This window comes from Oncorhynchus keta, chromosome 18, assembly GCF_023373465.1.
Source record: "Oncorhynchus keta strain PuntledgeMale-10-30-2019 chromosome 18, Oket_V2, whole genome shotgun sequence".
Classification (NCBI taxonomy): Eukaryota; Metazoa; Chordata; class Actinopteri; order Salmoniformes; family Salmonidae; genus Oncorhynchus; species Oncorhynchus keta.
Window position 1 is genome coordinate 28,782,033 of NC_068438.1, and position 14,703 is coordinate 28,796,735.

A 14,703-nucleotide genomic window follows, 5' to 3' on the forward strand; every position below is an offset into this window, starting at 1 on the left:
AAAGGGTTAGGGTTAGTGAAAATGCTCTCCAAATCTTCTACGAAAATTACTTTGCATTGAAGTGCTGTGAAAAGAATGTGTCCCTGCTCAGGTGTTGCATGCATCAACCAATGGTTGTGTGCCAAGTCATCCATTGTGTCATCGACTGACAGATTGCTATAACATATGATGTGGTTAGCTGACACACAAAATACCTATCCAGGCAGTATAAGATCTGGCAAGTGTCAGCAAGGCCTGGGCAGAGGAACATGCTCCGTATTTTCAACCAGAACTATCAGGAAGCAACCCCGATCACATTTTTGTAAAACACATTTACAGTGTTAGTTTCATCAGCTGTTGTACAATATGAAATACAATTATTTTGACTTCACAGGGCCTTTAAATGTAGGCAAACAAGTTTTCAGCATTCAAACTCATCTACCCAGCCAGATTCAGCACCATGGACAGTGAAGATCAGAATACCTGCGATCTGACGATTAGAACAACAGTGCTATTTTAAGTGATTTTCAAGACACCCAAAGTCAATTTAAATCCACAACAAAATCTGCAGGATAAAAAGCAATATAATCAAACATTCAAATAAGTAAACAGGCTATATTAAAGTGCACTAAACATAGAGACAGACTAACCATGGAGAACACTAAACATGATGACAGATTAACCAGGGAAGTGAATTTAACAGAGGTTTAAGCTAAAACAACAGAATCTGGGTAAATCTGTGTGAAGAGGTGTGGCTTTAGTGTGGATTTGAATAGTACACAAGTAGGCCAACGCTATTTTTGCACTGTAAAACTTTTTTTAAGTGTTATGTTTTCCCAGATTCATAGTGTTATGCAGCCCAGGCCTATCTAGGAAGGCTGGGCATAAATAGTTTGCTCACAGCATCACATGATGACGTGGGCAACATAAACACTTAAACTCTGTGGATTAAAGTTAATAGTAATCAAAACTAATTTCACCACGAAAGGAAGTGCAATCGAAATGAATGAAGAAGACAAGGTCATTCCAGTGAGTTAATAAATGACAAGGTGTTGCCTGTCAGCGTTGTAGACTACTGCCTCACAAGCCCGGGCTTTAGTGGCACTGGCATACGCGCTTGCCTCTGCACTGAAGGAGCCACCGAACGCGTCCGCGTTGCAGCTCTCACTTTCTCCCGCTACAGTATGTCCTACAATGACATATTTGGTGGGGATTTGCAGCCAACAATAGGATTGGATTGGGACTAAATCAATGAATAAAACGATATTGAAATGAATATTATTAACAAATATTTCCCAGAAGATTTTGGGTTCAACCTAAGGCTGACTAGGACAGATCAATCAACTTGATCCGACACAGTCAGCCTACATGTCATACGTAAGTAAACCCACAAGAGAGACAATATTGCAAAGGCAGGAAGGACCATGTTCGATGGAAGGCGTAGGGGTAGGCAATCGAAAACGTTTGACGGGGAAATTTCTGTCAATATTAGCTAGTCCTACTGAGTGGGCAAGTAACCTTTCCCGCGCTCTTCCTAAAAATTATTTGTGATGTCATAAAGGTCTAACGTTCCATGACGTAGCATGTAGCCCTAAATTACAGTCCCTGCCTGCAATATTGTCCTCACTCTCGACCTGAACTCAACTTGAATGTAACCAACACAGACAAGGACATGCTTTTTGAGATATAAAATAGCTTGAATGGATGAAGAAAAGGTCAGCTAAATTACTTCATACAATATTGGGGGAAAGTAAAAAAGGGTAAAGCAATATAAGCGGATATTTCTTGTAAAAAGCTATAACATATTGTAAAGCAAATGTACCATTCTTTATAAAGTCACCAGCTTAGCTCTGAAATGGCTGTAGCTCTATTTATGATGTCCTCTGCACAGATCTACTCTGACATTGACATATTATTACTTATTGGAATGTCTGACCTTCAGGTAGCACAGAGGGAGGATGGTGATCCTCAGAGGGAAGGAAAGGAAGTTGTTGAGGAAGAACCGGTGGCCACGCCCAAAGAGGAGGCCAAGAAGGGAAGGAAGGTAAGATAGCACGAGTGACAGAGCACATAATAGGCCTACTGGGTTACACTCTGTACCTGATAGCAGCCATACCATAGATATCTATATATATCAGATAACAACATACGTAGTAGCTGTTTTCAAAACGTGTTTTAAGAGCTGTTTTGACCTGGCCCATAGCCTATTCATAAATTGTCTCAGAGTAGGAGTGCTTATCTAGGATCAGTTTTGCATTTGTGATCATAATGAATACAATTATTTGGGCAAGTTTGAGCCCACACCTTATCTGATGAACTTTATGTATACGGGCCCTGGTGTTACATGTCTGCCATCATTTGAGATCTGGAATCTGTTCTGTTCTATCCTAGGCAAAAAGTAAGAGGAGTGGCAAGAAGTCAAGGAAGCTGGGCACTGACAACGATGCAGGTCAGAGATTTACCTCTGTAGTACTACATTGTTTCTCTATTCTGTCTGTGATGTGCAGGTTGTGCTATCCATTTTCAATGAAACTGTAGTCTACTGTAATCAGTAAGAAAGGTCACATAGATAGCTTTATTCAAATAGGCCTATTCTAAAACCCTAAAACAATGAAATCAGAGTATTAAGAGATAAAACGTCTGATTTCTCTTTAGTCTGGCAATCACATCTTTAGTCTCCAGGAATAAACACCTGGATAGAGGATCTGTAATTGAGCTCCTGGAGAAGAAAGCTGTTAAGGCTGCATTCGGCCCAGGCAACAAGGATGAAATGGAATACTCCTACCCAATCCTCATCTCATTCCTGCGCAATCTTACTGATGAGTATGTTAAAGGTTTTTCTGTAATGTTCAACATTTATGAAATATTGTGCAGTGGGAACTAAACACTAACTAAAACACTTATTTTAAATGTTCTAGGCAGTGGCAAGTGATCTACAAAGGACTAAAAAACCCTGTAAGTTTCCCTACCTGCCTTTGACCTTTGATGTGTCAATGATCTGTTGAATTCAGAGATTAGCCATCAAGTCATATTCTGTTATTCATGTTCATTTCTCTGTCAGACTTCATCAAACTTTGAATTCAGTCACAGACAAGAATAACAATGTTGATCAAATGCATTCTGTTCGATCTAGAATACTTGACATCACAGTTCCATTGAAAAGACTGTTTTTGTTCTGTTTGTTCAAAACAGATGACGAAGGAACAGCTTGCCAAATTGTGCAAGACAATTGTAACCTTCATCACACAGACCACCCTGCAGATCCTGCTGCCAGCCCTGGCCCGCGTACTTGGGGTAAAGGACTTTGCTGACGACGACACTGACTCACCCAAGAGGGGTGGCAGTGCAAGATCCTTTGCTGCCTTTGATCAGGAAAGACTGGAGCTCATCCAGGAAGTTAGATATCTGGCGAAGAAAATGTATAAGGGCGGCACAGGGGCTCAACATCTTAGGTCCCTAACACCCTCTTCTAAGAGGTATGTTCCCCTTAAGGTTTTCATGTATGGATTTCACCAAGATCATCTATCCCAGTGTTAGCCAATGCAATTTACTGATGTAGTACAAAATGTAATGTATCAGCCTTTATGAGCATGTAAAGCGATCAAAAGGACATGTAGATATTTAGAATACTAAAATTACAACGCTTGACCGATTTGCCAAGTTAAGACAGGAATTATCATGCTTTGCTTGTTTGTTTTAAAGTTCCCAGACCTCAGTGAAAGTCCACCTGGGAATGACAGAGGACAGAATCATCAAAAGTGTCCAGGAGCAACTGTCTGATCATAATATCCTGTCCTCTTGCCCACCTGAGCTGACTGTTGGTCTTATCAAGGTGGTGGTCGAACAGCTTAACTCTGCCCTCTCTGCGACCATCAGCAGAGCCATTTCAGGGCAGTCCTCCCCTATTTCTTCTGGTAACCAGGCCGCTGAACAAATGGTCAACATGGTCCAGAAATGTTTTGATGATCACGCCACTCCAGAGGACCAGAGCTCCACCTCTGTATTAGAGTCATGCATTCCACCTGCAACAGAAGAGGTGATGACTGTTATTGCAGAGATGGTGGGTGAATTGGAAAAAAAAGATCCGGAATTGGTTAACGTTTTTCGAGAAGTGGCTGTGAAAGTTAAAATGTTGGCATCTGGCAGTGACCTTGTAGTGGAGCACCTGGATGTTGAAGACTCTCCTGTTCCAGAGGAGCTGAACATAATATGTACATCTTGCAAAGCAATGATGCAAAATCTTGGCACTCTGTTTAGTGTGAAGTTCAAGACCAAAGCCTCAAAGGCTGTGAGTGAAATTCTTGTGAGAAGGTTAATGAGCGATATCTCTGGTATGGTTCAACCTTCTCATTCGTTTAGTACCACTCCAAGCTTGATGAATGCATCTAGCCCATCTGACAGGATCCTTGATTCTGCGGCCACTGAGCTCATACAGACCAAAGTAGAATTTGAGGCATCAAAAATAATTGATAACTTTGTTGAAGATGTCAAGGACATTGTGCAGTATGCTGAATTAGATCAGCCAACAAGCACCCAGAGAGATGCCCAAGTGGGACACTGTACGACAAAGCAGAAACCCTTCCATGCAGCTCGTAGACTCTGCGAGAGACTTCAGGCAAAGCTGGAGACATTGTTCCTCAGAATGGGTGGAGCTCCAGTCCAAGGGGAAGAACTTATGGAAAAAGCTGACTCCAGTGCTGTGCTTCTGGAACATAATGACTCCAGTGATCTGCCTGTTTCAATCCTGAGCTTGCCTTCCCCATGTAGGAGTGAATCCCCTATATCAGAACGTAGTTCATCTTCTTTATCTGATGGATGTGATTCAACTGACTCTTTAGGAGAAAAAACACCAGAGCAACCTGAAACCAGTAAGAGTGAGGCAATACTGCAAGTGGTCAACTCAACAGGACTTGGTTCTCTCCGTAAATGCCAAAGTGAGAACTCTCAACCATTACTGTCTCTCTGTGATTCCAACATGGTGCCCTGCACCAAAGAGGTCTTGTCCCAGATTGTGACCATGTATAGGTCAGAGGTGGCAGATTTGGAATGCACATCATCTGTTGCAGAGGGTTCATCTTACAACTCCCTTGAAGTCTGTGGCTTTTTGGACAGTGTCATGTCTTATCTAGAAGACATGCCTGTGTCTGGTTCTTCATGGTTGGAAGGATTAAGAGATACTCCAGCCTCAGTCATTGAGAAACTCTCCAGTGAGGAGTTCCAGATGAACGCTACCAACGAAGTGCGAAAAATACTGCTCAAATCAGTCAGTAGCTTTCCCAACAAAGTCAGTTCCAGCCAGACAGATTCTCAGATGTTGCCAGCAAAATCAACAATTTCCTTAAGGCATACAGATATAACTGCTTTTGAAATCGTTGGATCAATTAGAAATGACATGAAGAGCCTTTTCCCACCCACAGAGTCTTCTACTACTCTATGGCAGGCAGACTCTATGCTTCAACAGAGTGATGAGAAAACCTCAGAGTACACTGAGGCCACACCCAAAGGCTCACAGTCTGGTTTGGAAGTATCTGAGAAGAAGATCTGGACAACTGCAAAGACTATTTACCACAATGTGAAGACAAAGATGAGGAATTATTTTACATGGCAAAATCAAGTCAAAGCAACAACGGCTCAAGCCAAAAAGAGCCTCAGCCATATTCTGGTTTCAATTCAGAAAGAGCTGTCAAAATCTGACCAAACGGTGACTGCGCTTTCACAAATAGAGAATGTGGTTGGAATGATGCTGAAGGATGTTGAAAGGGTAAGCAGTGAATGTGGTGAGGAACAGATCTATCAAGCGCCACAGCGTTCTTCCTCCTCGTTGTCATCCTCATCTGCCAGATCAAAGAAGTCAGAGTGGGAATTTTCACTCCCTGGCACTCCCATCTCTTCTGATTTACCAGAGAGTATTACTCAGCCCATTGTGAGATGCTCAGTCATCGACACGGGCAAATCTACTAAGCCAAAAACATTGGTGTGTGATGCCAGGGAAAGCATGTCTGCAATAGTGGATACCATCATAAAGGAGGTACATCCAGAGGAAGAAGGGGAGGTTGCATTCCACCCTGATCTAACAGCTGTAATAGCAAGACTGGAGGAGCTCATATCTCAGGGTAGGATTGGTGCTCTCTCACGTGATCTTACTCACCAAGTCAACCGCATCATTTCTGAGAGCAACTTGACCCCTCTGGTTCTGACAGTGGCGGCTGGAAAGAGTGCATCCGATACAGTCCTTACTGAGCTGAAGAGGAATGACAAGACGGTGGGGAAGCCCACAGCTTACAAGCTGGTTCAGCTTTTTTGCAGAGGAGTCTGTGAAGCGCCTCTTGCTTCCTAGCCTTGTGCCCTCTACAGCTTCAATGAGTCTGGCTCAGGGAGTTAGTGTGCCGGCTAGCGTATCTGAAGATTGGATTTCATGTTCTTTTTCTACATCAGCATTTAGTGACACAGTCATCCTGTTTACCAAAGTAATGGTAAGCCAGGTCATGGACTCTGTGGTTTCTGATGCACAAAGCAGAGGGTCATCTCCAACCGGAACTGTAACTGATATAGCAGCAGTCTACTGAGTGGTAAGTCCTACCCTCTGCCATCTTTCTCCGCCATCAGCATGACAACAAGTGGGACCTCCAATGCTGCGGCCAACATAGATGCTGAGGAAAGGGATACCATCAGTTGTTTCGGTGTACCTCAGAGCATTGTTTGTGATCAGAATTCAACCAGCCCGGATGTTGCCTCGCTTTCAACCCCATCCACTGACAACTTAGTCGGTGATGATGACTTCACCGGCCTCATCAGCATGTTAGTGGTGAGACTTCTGTCAAAAATCCAAACCCAAACGGATCTGTACCCAACTGACGTCACACGCACGTCACAAGACCTGATTCCAAAAGTTATAGCTGCCTTCTGTGCATGGTCAGGCTGCTCTGAGACCCAAGCTTATCCCAAGAACCTGAAGAGTCACAAAGTATACAGCACCGTCTACAAACATCTGTTGAAGGAGTTTGGCTCAGAGAAAATACTCCAACTGGCCGTGTCGACTCAGGACTCCACATTCAATAGGATTCTTGTGAAGTCATTGAGCAAGGAGCTTCTCCACAGTTGTAACGAGGCATCAAGAGCAGCCTCAAGAACATCTTTCGAAGCCACCAGGCCAGAAGCTCTTCTCATGGCTGAAGATGTGAAGGCTACCAGAGGGAAGCTGTCTTTCCTACAAAGGCTTGCCAGACTGAAATTCGACTTAAAGGTACATCACACTTATTTAAGTTATCAATTGTGTCAATGTGAGTAAACAATGTTATTTAGAGAAAATGTAAAACCATCCATTAATTCCAAAACCATTTATAAATCTTGTTTTGCTGGTGTGTAAGATGTGATCGTTATTACCGTGAGATTGTTCTGCTGTGACAGTTGTTTTGACATGTTTTTGTTTTAGCCATTCATGATGGGAAACAAGAAGGATTCCAAGAAGAATTCCTGCCCTTCTGTATCTCAAGACCAGACTACTGCTGAAGATATCATGTGTAAGTCCATACAGCAGGACATTTACTGTTTGAGATATTGGTGTACAAAGCTGCTATTGCAAAAATATGAAACCCTATATACAGTACATTATATATTATCGATAGTAATCTCTTATGTAAAATTATTTATAGTTTCCAAATCTCAAGATTCTGGTTCTCATTTATTTGTGAAAGTAATAATGAGTTGAAACTAAGAATACAATATAACATCATTTCTAAATGAAAGTGCATGTCAACTCTCTCTCTTGTGTCACCCAACATAGTGGCACATCCTGCCACATTTGGACTCCCAGAGGGTCTTCCCTCCACCTCTCAACAGGAGAAGCCTCGCAAACGTCCCCTTCTAATCAGGATGTTTTCCACCATCTCCATAGGCCTATCCAAGCCATTCAAATGGTTTTCAAAGCAAGCTTAATACAACAATTTCCTTTAATACAGTAATATTTGCATTGAATTGGTGGCCTTTGTCTTCTTTCGTGTTTTGCCCTGTTAACACATTTGATTAGAAATTACATAGTATATTTAGTTTAGTTTATTATGCAGTCATAGTCACGGTGTAGGCTAAAAAAGTAATGTTGTCCTGAATAATGTATAGAACATGCACCCCCCCCCCCCCACACACACACACACAGTGTGATTCATTGAACACACACACATAGTACTTCAGATATGTCCCACAACCAACATTCAACCAGATATCAATGATTCAGTGTAAAATACATGTACTGTAAAATAAACCGTATTTAATTTACAACCAATAAAATAATACATGATGCAGGACACTCAGTTATAAGGGAATTAACTGGTTTAACTTCTCAAACAGAAACACACACATTTCCAATTTCTGTGGATCGCCCATGTTTACATTTTACTGAATGCTAGTCTGACCTTTGACCTGTAGATGGCAGTAAATGTCTACTTTTGCTGCAGATCCATTTCTAAAGCTCAAACCTCTCTGAACAAGTAGCCAAAACATTTGTCCCTAGTGAGAGAGAGTATGTGTGTGGCAAAAAAGGGAATATTGCACTACACTTTTATGATACAGATACATTTTGCATTCGGTAGCATAGCAAAGCTGTAGTTTTTTCAAATGCCAAATGTACATGTAGCATGCTTCTGCCTACAGATGCTTTTCTGAGTGACTTGTGTTGTGAGAGAACCAGAATTCAAACATAAACTCCTGGATTACATTTTATAATATTGTCAGCTCTTTTTAGTAACATATGGTAGCATACATGTTTCACACGGTGGCAAGTCAAGCTTGTTAGCTACATGTAACAACATTACATTATATGGTCAATATTTGTGTGTTTCCTCTTAGCTTTTACCTTCGACATCAACAAGCGACGCACGGGCTGGTCCTGCAGACTCCCACGCCCATGGCCCAGGAGAAGGCTGGGGGCCACCTGCTCACTCACGTCCCAGCCATCTCCTTTGAGACCAACTCTACTGTGGAGTGCACCTCCAAGAGGACTCTTGAAGAGAGGGACCGGGTGAAGGTTAAACTGGCCAACATGGCCTTGATGGGAAGGATCAAAAGTCTTGGCTGTGAAATGCCAATTATGTGTGATTATCGAATTTATAATTTTCCACTTTTGAAACAATGGGAAAGACAGGGTTTATAGCAAAGGTTGCTCAGATTGGGCTTTTGGAAAAGGATGGAGGATGAAAGTGCACTCCTGATTCAGAGAGAAAGATCCAGCTTACTTTCAATAACTCAATAAATGTAAGTGTTGGAACCATACATAGCTGGTAACTTGAGCTCGGCAGAGTAGTTTTGACCTGTGTCCAGATGCAGTCATTTATGTTGTCTAAATGCAATTTGTCTCTTATAACAATGTTATTTTTCTGAATAATGTAATTTAATTGACTGGTAGGTAGTCACTAACTATTTGTAGCATGTGTTCCTCTGTTTATTGATATTTGCATGGTGTGTATGTGTTAAGCTGTTAAGTAATTAATGTTGATATTATCCAAAGGGTTTTTAACTGAAATGTTAAATGTTGGAGTCTCGATCTCAGACATTTGCGCTCATATTTGTAAATAGTATTTAAAAAATGGCAGAATCAAACAGTATTGGAATAGTGACTTGTATTTTGCATCTAGAAGTGTAAGAATTTTAGAAGAATGCTATTTCATCAGTCAAATGTTGCACTGTTTGATAAGACAGGGTAAAGAAAACCACCATTTTAATAAGTTTAGTTGTGAGTTTGACATTTTACCACAAGAAGTCACTATAATACTATACGTTATCAAACAGGGTTGTGCTGAAAATCAAATTAACCACAGCCAAATTAATTATTTGCAACTAAGAGTAAGATTAAAAAAGACATGTATAACTTATTTCTTGATAAAATACATTCTAAAATGTAAATATATGTGATTTCTGAGTATGTAGTGCACATATCTTTTTAAGGCCCAAAGCAGACGTTTTTATATCAATATCAAATCATTTCTGGGTAACAATTAAGTACCTTACTGTAATAGATTACGATGAAAATGGTCAAAAATGTATTTTTTGCAAAAAAACCTTTCTCAAGCAATAATTTTGCTAGGACTGTCTGGAAGTGGTCAGTGTGGAGGGGAAATTAAAACTAGCTGGCTAGTTAAAAAGAACCACCAGTCAAGGTGAGCTCCCGGCCCTCTCAATCTTTTCAGACTTCCAGCCACGGTGAACCTGTCCATGTAGTTGAGCAGGTTGATGAAAAACAGGACGATAACAGTGAACACCGATTTGGCACTCTCTTTGTCGTTGGTCTATAAACCAATTTACACATGGTGATGTCGCCATGGAAAGCCAAAACTCTCTCCCATGCAAACCTGCTGATTAGAAGGTGCTGTATAGATGTGAGAAACTCTCTTTTCATGGCACTTCAATATCGAAGTGAATTTTTCGTAGCAGGTTAGGAAACTGAGGTTAAGGTTAGGAAAAGGGTTAGGGTTAGTGAAAATGCTCTCCAAATCTTCTACGAAAATTACTTTGCATTGAAGTGCTGTGAAAAGAATGTGTCCCTGCTCAGGTGTTGCATGCATCAACCAATGGTTGTGTGCCAAGTCATCCATTGTGTCATCGACTGACAGATTGCTATAACATATGATGTGGTTAGCTGACACACAAAATACCTATCCAGGCAGTATAAGATCTGGCAAGTGTCAGCAAGGCCTGGGCAGAGGAACATGCTCCGTATTTTCAACCAGAACTATCAGGAAGCAACCCCGATCACATTTTTGTAAAACACATTTACAGTGTTAGTTTCATCAGCTGTTGTACAATATGAAATACAATTATTTTGACTTCACAGGGCCTTTAAATGTAGGCAAACAAGTTTTCAGCATTCAAACTCATCTACCCAGCCAGATTCAGCACCATGGACAGTGAAGATCAGAATACCTGCGATCTGACGATTAGAACAACAGTGCTATTTTAAGTGATTTTCAAGACACCCAAAGTCAATTTAAATCCACAACAAAATCTGCAGGATAAAAAGCAATATAATCAAACATTCAAATAAGTAAACAGGCTATATTAAAGTGCACTAAACATAGAGACAGACTAACCATGGAGAACACTAAACATGATGACAGATTAACCAGGGAAGTGAATTTAACAGAGGTTTAAGCTAAAACAACAGAATCTGGGTAAATCTGTGTGAAGAGGTGTGGCTTTAGTGTGGATTTGAATAGTACACAAGTAGGCCAACGCTATTTTTGCACTGTAAAACTTTTTTTAAGTGTTATGTTTTCCCAGATTCATAGTGTTATGCAGCCCAGGCCTATCTAGGAAGGCTGGGCATAAATAGTTTGCTCACAGCATCACATGATGACGTGGGCAACATAAACACTTAAACTCTGTGGATTAAAGTTAATAGTAATCAAAACTAATTTCACCACGAAAGGAAGTGCAATCGAAATGAATGAAGAAGACAAGGTCATTCCAGTGAGTTAATAAAATGACAAGGTGTTGCCTGTCAGCGTTGTAGACTACTGCCTCACAAGCCCGGGCTTTAGTGGCACTGGCATACGCGCTTGCCTCTGCACTGAAGGAGCCACCGAACGCGTCCGCGTTGCAGCTCTCACTTTCTCCCGCTACAGTATGTCCTACAATGACATATTTGGTGGGGATTTGCAGCCAACAATAGGATTGGATTGGGACTAAATCAATGAATAAACGATATTGAAATGAATATTATTAACAAATATTTCCCAGAAGATTTTGGGTTCAACCTAAGGCTGACTAGGACAGATCAATCAACTTGATCCGACACAGTCAGCCTACATGTCATACGTAAGTAAACCCACAAGAGAGACAATATTGCAAAGGCAGGAAGGACCATGTTCGATGGAAGGCGTAGGGGTAGGCAATCGAAAACGTTTGACGGGGAAATTTCTGTCAATATTAGCTAGTCCTACTGAGTGGGCAAGTAACCTTTCCCGCGCTCTTCCTAAAAATACTATTTGTGATGTCATAAAGGTCTAACGTTCCATGACGTAGCATGTAGCCCTAAATTACAGTCCCTGCCTGCAATATTGTCCTCACTCTCGACCTGAACTCAACTTGAATGTAACCAACACAGACAAGGACATGCTTTTGAGATATAAAATAGCTTGAATGGATGAAGAAAAGGTCAGCTAAATTACTTCATACAATATTGGGGGAAAGTAAAAAGGGTAAAGCAATATAAGCGGATATTTCTTGTAAAAAGCTATAACATATTGTAAAGCAAATGTACCATTCTTTATAAAGTCACCAGCTTAGCTCTGAAATGGCTGTAGCTCTATTTATGATGTCCTCTGCACAGATCTACTCTGACATTGACATATTATTACTTATTGGAATGTCTGACCTTCAGGTAGCACAGAGGGAGGATGGTGATCCTCAGAGGGAAGGAAAGGAAGTTGTTGAGGAAGAACCGGTGGCCACGCCCAAAGAGGAGGCCAAGAAGGGAAGGAAGGTAAGATAGCACGAGTGACAGAGCACATAATAGGCCTACTGGGTTACACTCTGTACCTGATAGCAGCCATACCATAGATATCTATATATATCAGATAACAACATACGTAGTAGCTGTTTTCAAAACGTGTTTTAAGAGCTGTTTTGACCTGGCCCATAGCCTATTCATAAATTGTCTCAGAGTAGGAGTGCTTATCTAGGATCAGTTTTGCATTTGTGATCATAATGAATACAATTATTTGGGCAAGTTTGAGCCCACACCTTATCTGATGAACTTTATGTATACGGGCCCTGGTGTTACATGTCTGCCATCATTTGAGATCTGGAATCTGTTCTGTTCTATCCTAGGCAAAAAGTAAGAGGAGTGGCAAGAAGTCAAGGAAGCTGGGCACTGACAACGATGCAGGTCAGAGATTTACCTCTGTAGTACTACATTGTTTCTCTATTCTGTCTGTGATGTGCAGGTTGTGCTATCCATTTTCAATGAAACTGTAGTCTACTGTAATCAGTAAGAAAGGTCACATAGATAGCTTTATTCAAATAGGCCTATTCTAAAACCCTAAAACAATGAAATCAGAGTATTAAGAGATAAAACGTCTGATTTCTCTTTAGTCTCCAGGAATAAACACCTGGATAGAGGATCTGTAATTGAGCTCCTGGAGAAGAAAGCTGTTAAGGCTGCATTCGGCCCAGGCAACAAGGATGAAATGGAATACTCCTACCCAATCCTCATCTCATTCCTGCGCAATCTTACTGATGAGTATGTTAAAGGCTTTTCTGTAATGTTCAACATTTATGAAATATTGTGCAGTGGGAACTAAACACTAACTAAAACACTTATTTTAAATGTTCTAGGCAGTGGCAAGTGATCTACAAAGGACTAAAAAACCCTGTAAGTTTCCCTACCTGCCTTTGACCTTTGATGTGTCAATGATCTGTTGAATTCAGAGATTAGCCATCAAGTCATATTCGGTTATTCATGTTCATTTCTCTGTCAGACTTCATCAAACGTTGAATTCAGTCACAGACAAGAATAACAATGTTGATCAAATGCATTCTGTTCGATCTAGAATACTTGACATCACAGTTCCATTGAAAAGACTGTTTTTGTTCTGTTTGTTCAAAACAGATGACGAAGGAACAGCTTGCCAAATTGTGCAAGACAATTGTAACCTTCATCGCACAGACCACCCTGCAGATCCTGCTGCCAGCCCTGGCCCGCGTACTTGGGGTAAAGGACTTTGCTGACGACGACACTGACTCACCCAAGAGGGGTGGCAGTGCAAGATCCTTTGCTGCCTTTGATCAGGAAAGACTGGAGCTCATCCAGGAAGTTAGATATCTGGCGAAGAAAATGTATAAGGGCGGCACAGGGGCTCAACATCTCAGGTCCCTAACACCCTCTTCTAAGAGGTATGTTCCCCTTAAGGTTTTCATGTATGGATTTCACCAAGATCATCTATCCCAGTGTTAGCCAATGCAATTCACTCTATCTGATGTAGTACAAAATGTAATGTATCAGCCTTTATGAGCATGTAAAGCGATCAAAAGGACATGTAGATATTTAGAATACTAAAATTACAACGCTTGACCGATTTGCCAAGTTAAGACAGGAATTATCATGCTTTGCTTGTTCGTTTTAAAGTTCCCAGACCTCAGTGAAAGTCCACCTGGGAATGACAGAGGACAGAATCATCAAAAGTGTCCAGGAGCAACTGTCTGATCATAATATCCTGTCCTCTTGCCCACCTGAGCTGACTGTTGGTCTTATCAAGGTGGTGGTCGAACAGCTTAACTCTGCCCTCTCTGCGACCATCAGCAGAGCCATTTCAGGGCAGTCCTCCCCTATTTCTTCTGGTAACCAGGCCGCTGAACAAATGGTCAACATGGTCCAGAAATGTTTTGATGATCACGCCACTCCAGAGGACCAGAGCTCCACCTCTGTATTAGAGTCATGCATTCCACCTGCAACAGAAGAGGTGATGACTGTTATTGCAGAGATGGTGGGTGAATTGGAAAAAAAGATCCGGAATTGGTTAACGTTTTTCGAGAAGTGGCTGTGAAAGTTAAAATGTTGGCATCTGGCAGTGACCTTGTAGTGGAGCACCTGGATGTTGAAGACGACTCTCCTGTTCCAGAGGAGCTGAACATAATATGTACATCTTGCAAAGCAATGATGCAAAATCTTGGCACTCTGTTTAGTGTGAAGTTCAAGACCAAAGCTTCAAAGGCTGTGAGTGAAATTCTTGTGAG

At 41.3% G+C, this 14,703-nt stretch overlaps 3 protein-coding genes across 4 annotated transcripts in view; all 3 read left to right on the top strand.

Annotated features, from left to right (window-relative positions):
• The window catches only part of LOC127908707 (uncharacterized), a 30,044-nt gene extending 23,513 nt beyond the window's left edge, over nt 1–6,531 (top strand). The window contains exons 4-8 of the mRNA XM_052467816.1: nt 2,371–2,428; nt 2,655–2,802; nt 2,898–2,934; nt 3,172–3,455; nt 3,682–6,531. Of these exons, the coding sequence (XP_052323776.1) occupies nt 2,750–2,802; nt 2,898–2,934; nt 3,172–3,455; nt 3,682–6,316 (3,009 nt within the window). The 5' untranslated portion in view covers nt 2,371–2,428; nt 2,655–2,749 and the 3' untranslated portion in view covers nt 6,317–6,531. The remainder of the gene's footprint in view (nt 1–2,370; nt 2,429–2,654; nt 2,803–2,897; nt 2,935–3,171; nt 3,456–3,681) is intronic.
• On the top strand, nt 1,028–14,513 carry LOC127909029 (uncharacterized). Its single transcript, XM_052468881.1, has 7 exons — nt 1,028–1,356; nt 1,922–2,023; nt 12,799–12,856; nt 13,063–13,210; nt 13,306–13,342; nt 13,580–13,863; nt 14,096–14,513. Exons 1-7 carry the CDS (start codon nt 1,348–1,350, stop codon nt 14,511–14,513), a joined length of 1,056 nt encoding a protein of 351 aa, XP_052324841.1. The 5' UTR covers nt 1,028–1,347.
• LOC127908718 (uncharacterized) lies at nt 6,540–9,055 on the top strand. Of its 2 annotated transcripts, none has more exons than XM_052467860.1 (3): nt 6,540–7,222; nt 7,412–7,499; nt 8,821–9,055. In XM_052467860.1, the coding sequence occupies exons 1-3, from the start codon at nt 6,587–6,589 to the stop codon at nt 8,994–8,996; spliced, it is 900 nt and encodes a 299-aa protein (XP_052323820.1). In that variant the 5' UTR covers nt 6,540–6,586; the 3' UTR covers nt 8,997–9,055. The 2 variants fall into 2 exon arrangements, with proteins under 2 accessions (XP_052323820.1, XP_052323821.1); XM_052467861.1 differs by lacking the exon at nt 8,821–9,055 and adding an exon at nt 7,763–7,953.
• Nucleotides 14,514–14,703: the final 190 nt, after the last annotated feature.

What these genes read in the sequence shown, in the direction of transcription:
- LOC127909029 (XM_052468881.1), top strand. An exon ending in GGGCACTGACAACGATGCAG is followed by an intron (nt 12,857 to 13,062) that starts GTCAGAGATTTA and finishes ATTTCTCTTTAG; the next exon opens with TCTCCAGGAATAAACACCTG. An exon ending in CTGCGCAATCTTACTGATGA is followed by an intron (nt 13,211 to 13,305) that starts GTATGTTAAAGG and finishes TAAATGTTCTAG; the next exon opens with GCAGTGGCAAGTGATCTACA.
- LOC127908718 (XM_052467860.1), top strand. Translation starts at nt 6,587, where the DNA reads ATGACAACAAGTGGGACCTCCAATGCTGCGGCCAACATAGATGCTGAG. An exon ending in GACTGAAATTCGACTTAAAG is followed by an intron (nt 7,223 to 7,411) that starts GTACATCACACT and finishes TTTTTGTTTTAG; the next exon opens with CCATTCATGATGGGAAACAA. An exon ending in TACTGCTGAAGATATCATGT is followed by an intron (nt 7,500 to 8,820) that starts GTAAGTCCATAC and finishes GTTTCCTCTTAG; the next exon opens with CTTTTACCTTCGACATCAAC.